The sequence below is a fragment of the Saccostrea cucullata genome, unplaced genomic scaffold, assembly GCF_032062105.1.
Source record: "Saccostrea cucullata isolate Sc308-1 unplaced genomic scaffold, CSIRO_AGI_Scuc_v1 ctg12547, whole genome shotgun sequence".
Taxonomy (NCBI): Eukaryota; Metazoa; Mollusca; class Bivalvia; order Ostreida; family Ostreidae; genus Saccostrea; species Saccostrea cuccullata.
The window spans coordinates 1,206-18,751 of record NW_026921303.1 but is presented as its reverse complement, the minus strand read 5'-3'; the positions used below and the strand labels follow the sequence as shown (position 1 = coordinate 18,751).

Below are 17,546 nucleotides of genomic sequence, written 5' to 3'. Positions count from 1 at the left end.
AGTATACAAGTATGACTTAAAATTTCAGTATTTGTTGAACAACATTATGATACTTACAGGAACAAAATCTTGAGCATTTTGAGGATCATAATGACCTGGTCCAGGGGCTGCAACAACCTGATCACTAACATTTAGGAATGTTTCTCGACTTGTCATAGACAAGAAAGGGGCATATCCATCTGGAAAATAGATCATGCATTTACTTAGATAAATTTAATGTATGGTAAACAAATTCAACAATACAAAGATTGTCATTACAATAAAGCTTCAAATGTTATTTTGAGAGAATTCAGCCACCTTCAAAAGACAGCGGAACATTGCACATACCAGCCTTGAGTTTAGCTCTGGCCAGGGCACTAGCATCATATGACCCTGGTCCCACATTTCCTGGAGTGGATCCATATGTCTTCACCAGATCTCTAGGAGCTCTGTCATACATGGTGTTTCACTTCCTCAACTATAATAAGATTTGAACACAATCTACTTTTTAAAAATCTATAATAATCAAAACAGTAAATGATTTTGTAGTGATGAAGTCTACTAAAAGACTTAAAGAGTCGGAGTTGTTATCATTCTTGAATTAGAGGTTAACTGCTTATTGTTAGAAGAATAGAACAAGTGATGAAATTTCATGCATTTAAAACTCATTAAATCCAAGTTACGATATTTCTGCCTTCTGTGTATCAATTATTTGGGAGCAAGCAATGTGTAAAATTGCGTAAATTGTCAATATTTACCAAAAATTGAGAGAAGTCCACCATTTACTGTGTTGCTATGGAACAATATGGCGGAAAGTAGCGTACGACTGTCGTAATATATGCTTCCTAAGGTTTACTTTTAGTCAAATTATAATAAACATATTTGCAATGAAAATTATTTTAGTTTTATTAGTAGAAGATTAAATGTAAAAATCCAAAAGACACGAAATTTACACATTTAAATGTATGCCGTAAAATGTTATGTTTACTTTTTCGGCAGTTGACCTCTGACCCCAGCCGGGTGCTTTGTTACACAATATTCGAAGTTGAGCTTTGAAGGTATATATCATGAATACGTTGAATTAGAGTTATGTCAGCACTCATTCGAATGGCATGGGTGTTGTTCTATGTATTTATATGTAGGATCTTTTTGTTTTATTTCCTTAGAAATTATATTGAGTAATTTTGAGAAGTATTGTTCTCAAAATTCTGCTGAACATGAAATAAGAATGAATATTAGAAATCTATCTTTGGATTTATTTGGATTTCCTGTTTTAAACTTTAATTCTCAATATCTTTTTTTAGAGATGTCAGGTTCTACTTCTGAACCAGATTCGGTGCATTTGGTCACAGGGGGTGGAGGATACCCGGGGTTCAACCTTGGTAAAAAGTTGGCCCAGAATGGAAAGAAAGTTATCCTAGTAGACATCATCAAACCAAGGTGGCCACTGGAGAAAAACATGTCATTTATTCAGGTTACATAGAAATTTTACTGTAGATGTCCGTCATACACTGCCTAAGTTCATATAATATTTGCAGATATCTGGCCCAGAGATAATATGAAACATCTTAAGATTAAGTCAAAATTTTCATGTTGTACTAAAAGCATGTAGAAGTCAAGCATACAAAAATCAATAAATTTTCAAAATTGCTCCACAAAAGTTTTCTTATCTGCAAATTTAAAGATTAATTCAAGAACAAATGAGGATTTTGTAGCTTTTTGAAAATTTGACTTAAGTCCAAGTTTGTTTCAGGATCCTGGTGCCAGAGCTGTAATTAAAATCTTAGAACATTTATCTTCAAGATAATCTAACTTCAGCAAGATTCCAATTGACTAAAAAAAATTTGTAGAGATGCCAGACGAAAATTTTTTAGTCTCCTTGAATTTCATTGAAAAAAATATCAAGATTTAATTACCAAAATCAAGGCATGAATTCCTAGCTTATTCAAAGTAGCATTTTGGAAACAATTTTTCAAATATAATATTAATAAAACTTGGTTCTCAAAGTTTTTCATTAAGTTATAATTAACATTAACAGTGCAATATAGCTCAAGGGCATGAAGTGGACAAAGCATTAAAAGGAGCAGATTGTGTGTACCACATGGCCTCCTATGGAATGTCTGGGAGGGAACAAGTAAGGTATTTTATCTGTTACCTCTGACTTAAATATCTTAATAAATAAATTCATTCATAAAGTATTATAAATGTACAAATATACTTTGTGGGTAAACAAGTATGAAGATCGTGTTAGCCTCACAACGAAAAAAGAAAATACAGTGGACCCTCAATTATCCGGACGCTTTGGTTCCCAGTCCATTTGTCCGGATATGTGAAGCATCTGGATATCTGAATCACCAGTTAAACAAGACAAAATAGCATTTAAAAATTTCGTTCCAATGAAAAATCGTCCGGATACTGAAGCATCCGGATATCTGGCGTCCGGATATCTGAAGGTCCACTGTATAATCAAATGGAATATTATGAAATATTATGTTTGGAAATTTTTTTTTCAGTTGAATACCAAAGTAATAGAAGCTGTAAATGTAGGAGGAACAGAAAATGTTATCAAAGGTAACATTTTAAGATGATTTAAGATTTGATTCCATAGGATGCATTTTTTATTTTTTTTGTACTGAATGTCTGTGTGATGCATAAAAAGGTCTGAAATTGTTTTTTCAGTTCCCAGTTTGAAAGGCTTACTAATTAAGACTGTCCATTTTTCTCTGAAAAAGCTTGAAAATAGTTCACTGACCTCACAGTTAATCAATTTTATTTCAGCATGCCTGAAGCACAAGATAAAGAGACTTGTCTACACCAGCACATACAATGTCATCTTTGGGGGCCAGGAAATTTGCGATGGGGATGAATCCCTCCCTTACCTACCTCTTAACAAAGTAGGGTTTTTTATTATTACTGTGAAATCACAAATTTTCATGGGGGTTTAATTTACCACGAAAATTCATGTACACCACGAAATGTAAATGTTACATATATAACTACTCAACAATTCTTCATCCATGGTTTCAAATCCCCACAAACCAATAGTTTTTACTCAAACCACGAAAATTTGACCCAACAAAAATATGTGATTTTACAGTATGATGTGAGATACTGTATACTGTACTTGTATGTAAATTGATATTGATATATTCAAAATTGAGCACAATCACTGGGTGTTATGAATTAATGTATTATTGTCTGCGTCAGAGCCACTTTTATTTGAAGCCTACATGCTTTTTAAGTACACTTTTGCATACAATATTCAGGGTTCTCCTTGAAACTTTTTAGATTTTTTACAAGTATCACAGTTAAATGTCATTAATGTCATGAGTAAAAGGGTATTTCATGCTTGTTTTCCACAGCAGAATTAAAGTTAATGGAGAACCCCGATTTTTAATATAGGCAAAATCAGAGATGTACCTGGTACAAGCTTGACTATCATCCATGTCATATACTGTACTAATTCAAGCCTTAAGTCCCCATGTTTTAAAGATACCACTAATAGGAAATCCCTGTGGAATCCAAATAAATTTAACTTTGTTTTTGAAAACTATTGTATTACTTTCTTTATTTCACTGTAGCATCCTGACCATTATTCAAGAACCAAAAGTATAGCAGAACAAAAGGTATTGGCCGCCAATGATCCAGGAGTTCTCCATACCTGTGCTCTCAGGCTGGCAGGGGTATATGGGGTGGGGGAACTTCGTCATATACCAAGAACAGTGGTGCGTGAGAATAAAATTTGTACATTTTCCATGCATAACAATTACATATTTAGAAGTTGGGCACCTTTCTGCTAAAAAAAAAAGAAAGAACTAGATACGATCTCGTTGCGAGCAACGAGAGGTCTTCCGTCCGATTCGGAAAAAAAACCCTAGAATCTAGCTGAAAATATTGCACAGAGGGGGATTGAATCCAAGTCGCCAGAATGAAATCCAACGCGCTAAATATAACGTACGCTATTGGGACCTCTTCTCTGAATCTTCTTGTATATACAGTACCTCTGTATAAAGTGCTTTTGTCTTAGAATTATGAAAGGCTAAATCACTATTCATAATTTCACGCCAAACGCCATGAGTAAATCTTCGCGTCTTTTCTTGGTAATGTTCTATTTGATAGGTGTGATAGCTTCAATGAAATAAAAAAAACGTTCATATAGCCTAAAATTTTATGATTAGAAAGTATATTTAATACATTTCACAAACTCCATATAGCATTAGGCAAGTACCACTAAAACAATGAAGCGGCTATGAATTTTAACTTCTTTTTTTTTTGAAATTTCATGTTTATCGCCAAAGTCAACTATCCCGATTCATGAAGAGATTCAAATGTTTCGCCGAAAAGAATGGTTCACCTTACGACGGTCAAGGCATTGGATACCGTTTGTGCTCAATAACTTGAATAAGATCTTTGAGACAATAATGTTAATATAAACGCTGTTAAGCGATCTTCTAAAAATATGGTTATTTTATTTTGTCTTTTCTATTAGTTTAATATGGCACAAGTGTGCATGGGGAAAAATTGGGTAAGTTTTTTTCTTACTGTATTCATTGATATTCTTTTTTGAAAAAAATATTACTTGTAACAATGATTTGAGATCTGCTTTTCCGTGGTGCAATCAGAAGATATTAGGTATCGAATTTCATTTGCGCATTCAGTCTTTTCTTTTTCTACTTTAAGAACCAACCAAAATCAATCATAGAAGACGTTTAAGAAGAACTTAGTTTGACACAGAATTGCAACGTAACTACGACGTGCCAAGTACTCCTTTAGTTTATATTTCATTTGTCCTTGTGTTACTTTCGTTTAAGCAAACGCTCAGATGCCTCCTTAAACCCCTATTGCGAAATGTTGGACTTTACAGACAGAGCGGCCATTTTGGAATGCTTAAGATTTTTAAATGCTAATATCTAGAGTTTAGATCTATCAATATTTAAACAAATTATATAGTAAGCATTATAAGAAAGGTCTCTATTAACAAACCAAAAATAAACGAAAAATATTGAAAAACAAAAAAAGTTGAAAAATTGGACTTTTTAAATTGGCTTCCAGTGGCGACCGGAAGTAATGACGACAAACGAAATGTCGCGTCCTGGATAGAATTTATCTTCATCTATGATCTCTGAAAGTTTCACATTGATATCTTTTACCGTTCTTGAGAAAATCCGTAGACAAAATGTCATTTTAAAAATCAGAAAAAGGTCCATAACTTGGCACCGGAAGCGAATTTCCAAAAAATCTCTCAGATGTATCAAATCAATTTAACAACACATCTGTCCTGAAAATTTCATGCAATTCCATCCAGTAGTCTTTGAGAAATCGCTTCAGAAAAATAATAATAATAATAATAATAAGAAACAATAGAATCGCTACAAGGTCTTCCGTTAAGACGGAAGACCTTAAAAAAGGAAAACCCTGATTGCTCTCAACAGGTTTGCAAAACACAGGTTAATGGAGGAGAGGTATTACATGTATGTAGTGCATACACATTTACATGGTTAAATAACAGTTCTTAATATTCGTTTTGACAAGAATGTATTTAGAAACTTTATGTGGAAGGAGTAAACTTGATTTTTTTTTTTAATTTGCTGAATGTAATGTTCCCCTCTAGTATAAAATATGTTATTTACCACAAGAAAATAATTTTAGATTTAGTAACTTTTGTTTTTTGTTTGTTTTTTTTCAGAACACAGTACAGATGGGAGCTATGAAGGCCCTGTTTGGTCAAGATTCTTTACAAGATTTTCTCCATGTAGACAACCTTGTTCAGGGCCATATTCTTGCAGGACAGGCATTAATGGAGTCGAAGAAATGTGTAGCTGTATGAAACTGGCCTTTTCTTTCATCTTGAAATACTGTACACAGGGAAAATTTCGCCCCTGTCGCCCTTGTCACAAGTGAGCAAATTTAAAATGGGGGCAAATTCAAAGAACACAGTATAAATTCTTAAACAGAACTGTGACAGGGTGAGTTTAAAATGGGGCAAAATTGTTACCAAGTGTAAAGGGGCGAAAATAACACGAGGCGTAAATAACCCTGTATACTGTATTTGAAAGCATGTGAATGCATAAGCACCTGTGTATACAGTGTACAATGCACGTTATGCATTGATTTTTGATTTTGTTTTTTTACAGGCAGGCCAGGCCTACTTTTTGTCAGATGGTGCTCCTGTCAATACTTTTGAATTCTTCAGGCCCCTGGTAAGTTATGTTTTGAATGTAAAAAATGTATATAGAATGCAAAATTGAAAAAAAGTTTCATAATACTGTAATAACTTCTGTATAAAGTTTATCCTGATGGTGGTACAGTTGAACTTCAGTATTTTGAACTCGGATATCTATACCATATGAATATGTCGAAGGAATGTGGAAGTCCCAAACACATATTCTTTAAGTATTTTACACTCCTCTAATCCTCAGATATCTGGAAGTTTTTTCACAGCCCCTTCAGGTTCTAGACAATGAAGTTTGACTGTATTTTTTTTTTAAGTCAGTTGGATTTAAATCATTTTAATTCCGTATTTTCAGCTGGAGGGACTGGGTTACTCACTACCCAGAGTATCTGTACCTGTGTCTTTAGTCTATGCAGTAGGTAAGAAAATTGTTTATTGTACAGCTTGGGTGGATCTTTCCTTTATGGTTAACTAACTATTGTTTTCGGTATCTTTTTTTTTGTGATTTGTCAGTTAGAAATCAATCCATGACAATTAATTTTCACGACTTAAGAAACATACTCTACAAATTTGAAGCAAAATTAATGGTTTATGGAGATAAATATTATTGACTTAAAGTAGATGCAAAACTCGGATATTTTTTGTTTGCAGATAAAAGTTGGTTAACTGTATCTTTAAATGCATGTTTTTGATGTCGTTAAACATTTAGATTACAATTTATTATTTTGTGGTATAAATGAAAGTCTTTGTGTGTCACTCCATTTGTTAAATTTTGGTCATTTGTTGAAGTTAATGTTATCATTTGTTTTGTGTACATTTAAATGTATTATTAGCTCACCTGAGCCAAAGGCTCAAGTGAGCTTTTCTGATCAAAAATTGTCCTTTGTCTGTTGTCTTCGTTATTGTCGTCGTCGTTGTAAACTTTTCACATTTTCATCTTCTTCTTAAGAACCACTGGGCTAATTTAACCAAACTTGCTACAAAGTATCCTTGGGTGAAGTTTGTTCAAATGAAGGGCCATGCCCTTTTCCAAGGGGAGATAATTATGAATTAGAGAAAAAGGAGTATTCCACTTAAGTATAGTAACGTGGTCCCTTTTTACACCCTTGGTTTACTGGACAGATAGTAGCAATGGGTATTTTGTTTGTGTATAACAAAGTATTTCTAATAAAATCGTTGTGCATTAATAATGAATTATTAAACATATCAAAAAATACATGCCAATTTTTAACACCTATCGCACTAAAAAGTGCCGGAACTTTTCCCCTCCATCAGACTACGGTTTTTCTGTTACATGTAAATGGGCGGAGACATTTAGATTCGATACTATAAAAAGAATACCCGTGATACATAAAATTTTCCTTTCAAAGATGAATTATATGTTCAAGATTCACAATCAACAACAAATACAATTTTTTTGTGCAGAAAACTCTAGCAATGTGAATGAAGCACTTTAGCAAGATTAACCAAACAAGTCCATATGCTGACCGATACATGTTCGACTGAGTACATTCCAACCGAGTGCTTGCTAGCACGTTTACTGTAGGCATTTACCTGTAACGACACAAATCCACGTGAATTGTTGTGGTTCGAAACAGGTCATAAAGAGGTTAATCGCATGTAAATGAAGACAGCGATGAGGTTCAAAATCACAATACTTTTAATTAGAAAACATACAGCACAAGGTTGTTCAACAAAGATATTTTTACTCAAGCTTTAAAAATATAATATACACAATATATATCAAACTCGACTCTGAACAAATCTGTGCTCAGTGTTTATGAAAGCTTGAAAGTGTGTACCCATCAGTGATTTCTTTTGATATTCATGAAAATCAAAGGACCCCAACTTCAAAACGCAGCTTCTTATGCTGTGTATATCAATTATTTAACATTTTTAGATGAAGATTCAAATAATAAAGACATTAGTTATTAATAATATTTAATTTTTAAAGCCTTTGATAAATGTTCGAAATTTGATGAGTAACCGGGGACCACAGATAAGCCTTAAATGAGACTTGTCCTTAATGGCATTTTTAAAAAATCTTCTTCTCAAGATCCACTGGGCCAGGAAAGATGAAATTCACGTTGAATCATCCTCAGGTAGTGTAGATTCAATTTTGTTCAAATCATGACCCCTGGGGCTAGGGTGGGGCCTAAATGGCCGATCAAAGTTTTACATAGGAATGTATAGGAAAAATCTTTAAAAATCTTCTTCTCAAGAACCACTTGGCTAGGAAAAATGAAACTCATATGGAATCATCCTCAGGTAGTGTAGATTCAAGTTTGTTCAAATCATAACCCCCAGGGGTAGGGTGGGGCCAAATTGGCCGATCAAAGTTTTACATACTAGGAATTATATACTGACACGCAAAAGAAACGCAACAAGCAGTAATCTTCAAATGTTTGAATTTTTTATCTAATGATTTTCAAAAAAGAATGCAGTAAGGCTAAACTAACTTTTCAGAACATCAGAGATTTGATAAAAATTTTAAATGTTTATTTTTTAACTTTACTAAGTAACATATGACTGTTAAAACACCCCCTCCCAGCTATTGAATTACAACGTGCAAGACTGTCCTAAACAACAACTGCAGCTTTATTTTTACGATACATAGGTTAATCAATATCAAGATCTGAGCGAAGGAATTATTCTTTGCCATTTTTAAATGCCTGTTTTTCAGATGACTAGGTCGAATTTTCTCTACCTTAGCGCATTGTAGTAACCCTTGCACTTCCAGTCCAAGGACTATCATTTATGCATATGATGCGTAAGAGCCCATAGAGGCCCAATGTAGTGCATTTTTGCATCATCAACTTTCCATCACCTTTATTTTGAGATTTTTCAGCTAGAGCAATGAAAATGCGTACTTAAGCCATTTTCAAGAGGCCTTAGCATCGTCACGGGAAACGAAAGGAGATTTAATTTTTTGAAATAGTGCTGCATTACTTAAGATAAACAGTTCAAACCCTTAAAACTCCATTATGTTGCCAAAAGTTTTTATTGAATATGAAATTTTTGATTTCTGTTAAGCAGACTCAAACTAAACTTCCGGTTATGGTATGAAAATCGTTCAACCATTAAATTAAAGATATTTACCAAATTGAAGATGTCCATAATTTTAAGATACAAATTTTTTACTTTACATAATTTTTCATTCTAAAGTAGGATGTTGCGTTTCTTTTGAGTCTCAGTATATATAGGAAAAATCTTAAAAATCTTCTTCTCAAGAACCATTGAGACAGGAAAGATTAAACTCGTGTGAAATATACTTTAGGTAGTGTAGATTCAAGTTTGTCCAAATCATGACCCCTGGGGTAGGGTGGGGCCAAAATGGCTGATCAAAGTTTAACATAGGTATATATAGCGAAACCTTTTAAAATCCTCTTTTCAAGTACTTCAAATCCATGCTTAGTGATATTTATATGGAATCATTCTCAGGTAGTGTAGATTCAAGTTTGTTCAAACCATGACCCCCTGGGAGGTTAAAATACAAGCCCTTCCCCCCCCCCCTCCCCAACTCGGTAAACTTTCAGTTCTGACCTTATATGTTCTTTTTCCTAGCAAATTGCTCAGGTGAGCCATGTGGCCCCTGGGCCTCTTGTTTTGTTAATGAAATTGAAAGTATAAATTTGTTCATTTAAATTCTCAATTTTGTTCATTTAAATTCTGTTTACTGATGAAGGTTTCATTGTTTAAGTCAATTATGTTGTTGTTTCAGCTTTTATCATTGAGTGGATACACTTTTTCGTAGGAAGAGTTTATAACTTTCAACCCATTCTAACAAGAACAGAGGTAAGATTGGTTTTTGTGCTATGCTCTTGTAAACGTGTTCAGCTTTAACAATAAGCTTGTTCTACTTTGTAGAGAAATACATTTTGATAATTCCCAAAAAAGGATTTTAATTGTTTTATTATGCATGTCTGTATATTTTTTCTTGCTTCCAGGTGTACAAATCCGGTGTCACACACTACTTCAGCATAGAAAAAGCATCTAGAGATTTAGGATACCAGCCAACAATTCAGAATGAAATATCTGATGTTTTAGAGGAATATGTTCAAAAGGGATTCAAAAAGAGAAAGAGAAAACAGTCAGCCCTTATGTACTATTTTGTCAACCTCATCATAGCTGTGATATTTGCTTCTTTTGTTTTATCTTGGTTGCCAGGAGTAAAATAAATTAGAGTATGAAATTTATTCAATGGTTGGAAATGCATTTTTCTTTCTTCCTCTGCTCTGTCTCTGGGTACTAAGTTTTCAGACTAAGCATACTAAGTCTATAGTTATGATGAGCAATGGTGCCTACATGTATTTTAAAATTATGAATTTCATGGCCTCTCATTTTAAACACAAACTAAAATTCAATTGTTTGAACATTTTTGCATGATCCTCAGGTGACCTAGAAGGCCCATAGTCATCTCATGAAAATGCATTTCTCCTCTGCTACTGGGTATTAAGTAAACAGAATAACTGCATATAAAGTAATGACAAACAAGGATGGTTCTTCCAAAATTGTGAATTTCATGCCCCCCCCTCCCCCCTATCCACCTGGTGAGTGGTTCTGACTGTGTTAATTATGAGGGTGCTCTATTGATCCTAGAATGAAAATGTATTATAATTGGATAGTTGACTCCTGCCCCTGTATGATTAGAAGATAAAATAAGTGTATGTTCATGATGTGAAGAAAATTCTTCCCTAGAATTTTAATTTCTTGACCTCTGGGTCAGGGGTTCTAGTGTCATAGAGCAGTTGGCAGATCAGATGAGTATCAGGGGCCAGGATTCCATCAAATCCTTTGGAGATGATCTTCAAAAACTACCATGCAAGCAGATTCTTCGAAGATGATCTCCAAAAAACTACCATATCAGCAGATCCTTTGAAGATGATCTCCAAAAACTACCATGCTAGCAGATCCTTTAAAGATGATCTTCAAAAACGACCATGTCAGCAGATCCTTTGAAGATGAGCTCTAAAAACTACATTGCTAGCAGATCGTTGGAAGATAGTATCCAAAAACTACCGTGTCAATAAAAAAACTCATGCATTCAATCACTTCTGGAGCTGTCGTATGCAGCGTAGAATACCTTTTCACTAAACAAGCGAGCAAATATCTAATGACATGACATGGGATTTTACGAGCTCAATTTATTTAAAAACAGCTGTCCAAGATTTCAAAAGCAATGAATCTAATATTGCCAAAGCAAAGAAAGTGAAAACTATGGTGACATATTTCTGCCCCTTCATGCAAGATAAATTATGTTCACATGCAACATAATTATGTAGCCATGCAACATATTAATACGTCAACATGCAAGTTATTTATGTTGACATGCAAGTTACCAATCTTATAAACAAATGTAATTTAAATATGGGTAAATTTACTTTCTAATGACAGTATCTGACATTTTAGATACAAGATGCAACATAATTATGTAGACATGCAACATAATTTTGAAGACATGCAACTTATTTATGTCAACCTGCAAGATAATTATTCAACATGCGACTTATTTAAGTCAACATGCAAGTTAATTATGTCGACATGTGACTTATTTATGTTATGCGACTTTTATATGTCAGCATGCAAGATAATTATGTTACCATGTAAGATAATATGCAGCTTATTATCATACATGTTGACATAAATATCTTGTATGAAAAATATAACTCGCATGTTGACATAACTAAGTTGCCTGTTGACATTATTAAGTAGCATGTCTACATAATTATCTCGCATGTTAACATAAGTATCCTGCATGTTAACATAGTTTACTTGTATGTTCACATAAATAACTTGCATGTCAACATAATTAACTTGTGTGTTGACATAGATATCTTGCATGTCTCCATAATGATCTCGCATGTTAACGTAAGGAAATCGCATCTTGCATCTACGATATCAAATACGGGCTTACGTTCGTGGTTTTAACCATATTAAAATCATATTCTCATACAAGATTTGTAACTTGCATGTCAACATAATTATCTTGCATGTTGACAAAATTATATTGCATGTTGACATAATTTTCTTGCATGTTAACATAATTATGCCCCCGTAAACAAAGTTTCGGGGGTATATAGTTTTTGTCGTGTCTGTTTGTCTGTTTCTCTGTCTGTCTGTCTCTCTGTTTGTCTGTTTGTCCGCAAAAACTTTAACCTTGCCCATAACTTTTGATTAAGTGGAGCTATGACTTTCATATTTCATATGTGTATTCCTTGAGACAAGACCTTTCTTTGGGTACCACCAAATTTGACCTTTTGACCTTGACCTTGGAGTTTGACCTACTTTTACATGAAAATTTTGAAATATTACTTTGGCCATATCTTTTGAACAATAGACACCAGGACATTTATACATCACATATGTAAATTTTGTTAAAAGACCTTTCACTGGACACCAACAACCTTGACCCTTTGACCTTAACCTTGTAGATTTCCGTATTTGTGAAAAAACTTTAACCTTGGCCATAACTTTTGAACGGTAAGGGATAGGGCTTTCATACTTCATATATGTAATTCTTGCGAGAAGACCTTTCATTGGATATGAAGATCCTTGACCCTTTGACCTTGACCTTTGAGATTGACCTACTTAAAAAAAGCAAACCTTGACCATAACTTTTAAAGAATAAAGGCTAGTGCTTTCATACTTTACATATTTTATCCTTATGACAAGACCTTTCATTTGATAACAATAACTTTGACTCTTTGACCTTGACCTTGAAGTTTGACGTACTTTTTTAGAAAAATTTTAAAATTTTACTTTGGCCATATCTTTTGAACAGATGTCACCAGGACATTTATACTTCACATATGTAATGTTTGTTTAAAGACCTTTCACTGGACACCAACAACCTTGACCCTTTGACGTTGACCTTGTAGATTTCCGTATTTGTGAAAAAACTTTAACCTTGGCCAAAACTTTTGAACAGTAAGGGATATGGCTTTCATACTTCATATATGTGAGAAGACCTTTCATTGGATATGAAGATCCTTGACCCTTTGACCTTGACCTTTGAGACTGACCTACTTAAAAAAAGCAAACCTTGACCATAACTTTTAAAGACTTGGGGCTAGTGATTTCATACTTTACATATTTGATCCTTATGACAAGACCTTTCATTTGATAACAATAACTTTGACCTTGACCTTTGAGTTTGACCAACTTTTCAAGAAATTGAACGTTGACCATAACTTCTGAACGGTTAGGGCTAGGACTTTCATGCTCTACATAAGTATTTTATGTGGCAAGACCTTCATTTGATACTAATTACATTGACCTTTTGACCTTGACCTTGGAGATTTTTGTACTCATTAAAAAAACATAAACATTAGCTTACTTTCAAATTTCACAATTGTTTTCCAGTGAGAATACCCTACTTTTTGTACGAATTAATTAAATTTGCATTTAAGAAAAGCTTAATCTTTGCTATGTTGCCATACGGGGCCATCAGTGTTTTACAAACACATCTTGTTTTTTCAAAGGTTTTCAAATCAAATTAAAATACATGTATATAATGAAAACATATTGAGACTAATATGTTATTAAAACTTATCATGTAACCTAGAGTATGGATTGGTACAATAATATTAAAACATAGCAAGACAAGTTAAATTGATGCAATGCATGAAATCGGCAGCAAAATATGCATCATTTTAGTAGTTTGAAGAATGTTCCCAAAAAGGAATTCAAATGAAAATTTCAAAACAAAATCACCTAACAAGGTATACTGTTCTACACTGCCTTACTTTTTCTGTGCATATTTATACCTTAATTTTTAGTGTGATCAAACATAATAAAAAAAAATAATGGATAGTATTATCATTAAATTACTTGACTTAAACTTGTTTAATACACATAAAACAAATAGCTAAAATGACTTCAATTCTTTATGTCTAAATGCTGCGGACAAAAATGGTCGTACAAACTATACTTAAGAAATAAGGTATCATTTTTAAACATCTATCGGGATATAAATACGGGTCGGTCACGAGATTAAATTCCATAAAGCCCGAAGGGCTTTATGATGAATTTAATCTCGTACCGACCCGTATTTATAGCACGATAGATGTTTTAAAATGATACATTATTACTTATATTTATATTTGTGACTTATTCATACTTTATATATGCCTGAATGTGATTTTTAACGTGTGAAATGCATTATTTTTCAAACCCAACGGCAGGTATGTAATCCACTGAACGCCTGTCGACCCTTTATGACGTCACTGAGAAATTACGTCAAACGTTTATCCATACACACATCTATGACCTCTTGACCCCGTATGTGTATTTATACAGTTTTAGATACGCATTGCTTTCAGTAGTGTTATATAAAGGAAACCATTTGCAAATGTAAATATTTGTTGATATTATGAATCTTTGTCTTGTGATAATGCCGATATCGTATCAAAATACATGTGAACAGTAAAAAAAAAAAAAAAGAATGTGTCACTTTCAACTGTGATTTATGTACTAAAAAGAAAATTTACTTCTGCTGAAAAACTTTTGTAATTTAAGGCAAGGTAATTCATATCCGGAAACTTAAAACGTTTTGTTTATATATATATATATATATATATATAGAAAGCACAAAGAAATTCACTTGTATATGGATACCCACTTCCGTATCCATATACAAGTGAATTTCTTTGTGCTTTCTATATTTATATTTCTTCACTTAGGGCAGTTATGTTAGTTTAAGAGTTGTTGTAAATTGTGCTTTATATATATATATATATATATATATATATATATATATATATATATATATATATATATTTCATGCCCATCTTGCGGTGCAATTCATGCAACAACTTTTTATAAAATTATAATTTGAATCTAGAGATGAAAATAAAAAACAAATTGAAACCTAACAATCATTAGACAAAGTATAAGCTTAAGCTAATCCTAAAAAAGTGTATCCAGGACTTTTATGTTTTTTTTTTATTAATTAAAAATATTACATCAAATTAATGAAAATAACGCCTCAAATTCCCATGCATATGCACATTCTAATACATTGTTGATCGACCGCTGAGCGTAATGTGAATTGGCCTACTCGTAGGCTAGACCAAAGTAGATCTTAAATGTGTACTTGGAATTGTTCGGATGAACTGGATATTTAATTCAGCGAAGTACACATTTGTTAAAACAAACATTATGTTTCTTATTTGGAAATACAACTTGTAACTTTTTTTTTTGAAGGAGAGAATCTCGAAAATCAGAGAGGGTACATGTACATTCAAGCAAATATATATACAGCACACTAATAAACTGCATGTTAATTTCAAAATGTTTATAATTTCATTACCTCGAATCCTTTGCAGCTTAAGTTTAGATTGCATGCACCTCAATATGTGTTTGCCTTAAATATTGGATTGTTAATAATGCTTCAATTCTCTGGTTTCCTTGAAATGTACGAAACATACTTCAAGAGCATTGTAGAGGGACCTCATTTTTTCTGAGAATAATATTTCAATATAGTAAATCCCCCCCCCCCCATCACACACATACACTTTTTATCACTTCTGAGCCAAAGGCTCAAAGAGCTAATGCTATGGCCATTTGTGCGGTGTGCAATGTGGATAAAATTGTAGAATATGGTCCAAAACTCAATTACTTCATAGCAAATTTGTCACATTAGCCGCAGGGAACGGGATGAAAAAAGAAAACAGATCTACCATTTCCTTGTGCCCCATCAATAATAACGTCTATTTTTTTCTGGAAAGGGAATTATTTTACTTTACCAAAACTGACAATGTATGACTCTGACCCCCCACCAAACTGAAATTGCATCCCACGGACAAGGAGACTTCATGAAGGATATTGAGATAACAAACAGTATTCAATATCAAAGTCCATAAAACAATACATATCAGGAGGGCAAACACGGACCTCCAAAACATCAGCGGTGTGATCATAAAATCTCTTACAAAAAAATCTAGCGGTTTCGAGTAAATGTTCTACCAAGCCTATTTCTTTACTCTTGACTCTTTAATATAAATCAAGCAAAGTGTCACGCGGCTAGTATAACAATGTTAAAGTGTTTCTGAAAAGTGAACGCCATTTCTGCGTAGTAAAATATAAAGTACATAGGCGTCGGAACCGGGGGGGCTAGGGGGGCTTAGCCCCCCCACTTTTTTTTCCAAATATATACTTGTATAGATTAAGCCCCCCCACTTTTTTTCCAAACATATACTTAGTATAGATATTGAACATTGCTTCGTAGGTTTAGCCCCCCCACTTCCCACAGACACATGGCAGTATAGGTAAAAAAAATGGGAAAAAGGTAGTGTATAGAAAAAAATTTAGGTATTGAAGTTGGAATTCAGCCCCCCCCCCCACGAAATAGGATTTCCGTGTTTTGGAAATTGATATTTTGGTGTTTTTTTTTTTTTTTTTTTTTTTTTTTTTTTGCTTGTCAGGGTTTTTGAGAAGGTATAAAAAAAATTTTTTTACACCTAGCCCCCCCACTTTGAATTTGCTTCCGACGCCAATGAAGTATACACTTTTGCATGAGGAAATGCCGTGTATCCGAACCCTTATGGGAGAGAATTGAAGATCATTAACCCTTTGCTCCCAAAGCTTCGGTAGTTCTTATGTATAAGTGAGGAAGTGGGAATTGTTTGAGGACTTTTTAAACATTTATTTCGTCTATGTATAAAATGGCACACGCTCTTTAGTAAAAGTTTTTTTTCTTGTTTATAAATGATCAACGTTCTGTAATTTTTGATTGTTTGATTCTTCCTGTGAAAGATCAAGCAGATTTCAGAATCAGAGATTCCATGCAAAATGTGTTTAATATTTAAAAGTATAATTAGCTTTTGTAAAAATGCAGGTTTCCGAACCCAAAACATCCATATTTACAGAGAAAAAAATCCTTGTCTGGACCAAGACGCAATATTCCTTCAATCATTCCTCCCAACTGCACGTATGCTCAGAAATCAAGTGCAAACTTGGGTGAACTTGGTCAAAAGTTTTTATTAGAATTGAAAAGAAGTAGAGCGTTGGTAGACCGAGGATTTTAGTACAATTTTCGTAAAGAAAACTATTGTGTACCGCATTTCATGTGGCCCCGATTTCATGTTGTCTGAGGGTGCCGATACCAGTTTAAAAAATCACCTGTCGCTGACTTAAACGATTATAATGAAAAATATTCCACGCTTGTTTTTCGACTCATATATGTTATGCTAGAAGGAGTTGCCTCTTGGTCTTCCATCGCAACCGCTCAGCACTTTGAAGTGAAAGTCTCATATTTTTAAGTTTTGGATGAGATTTTAAAAACCGAGGCTACTCTGCAGGTGTTGGCATGATAAAGAATTCTTAGTGCTAAATGGCTCAGAGTATCGAGTAAAGATCTAAACTTGAAACCTTTCGCCGGTATATGGTGACAGCC

General features: G+C 33.6%; 2 protein-coding genes across 2 annotated transcripts; one reads left to right on the top strand and one right to left on the bottom strand.

The window, feature by feature from the left end:
- Positions 1-57: 57 nt before the first annotated feature.
- LOC134259677 (sperm-tail PG-rich repeat-containing protein 2-like) lies at positions 58-797 on the bottom strand (the record flags this gene model as incomplete). The annotated part of the gene is made up of 3 exons (XM_062742273.1): positions 738-797; positions 328-457; positions 58-179 (listed from the first exon to the last, which is right to left on the bottom strand). Coding segments are annotated over exons 2-3 (234 nt in total), but the record flags the coding sequence as incomplete, so codon positions are not given.
- A 190-nt stretch (positions 798-987) lies between these two features.
- LOC134259678 (short-chain dehydrogenase/reductase family 42E member 1-like) lies at positions 988-10,347 on the top strand. The gene is made up of 11 exons (XM_062742274.1): positions 988-1,037; positions 1,284-1,453; positions 2,018-2,113; positions 2,493-2,550; positions 2,758-2,873; positions 3,561-3,704; positions 5,666-5,800; positions 6,114-6,179; positions 6,507-6,570; positions 9,873-9,946; positions 10,099-10,347. The coding sequence occupies exons 2-11, from the start codon at positions 1,286-1,288 to the stop codon at positions 10,327-10,329; spliced, it is 1,152 nt and encodes a 383-aa protein (XP_062598258.1). The 5' UTR covers positions 988-1,037; positions 1,284-1,285; the 3' UTR covers positions 10,330-10,347.
- The last annotated feature ends 7,199 nt before the right edge of the window (positions 10,348-17,546 follow it).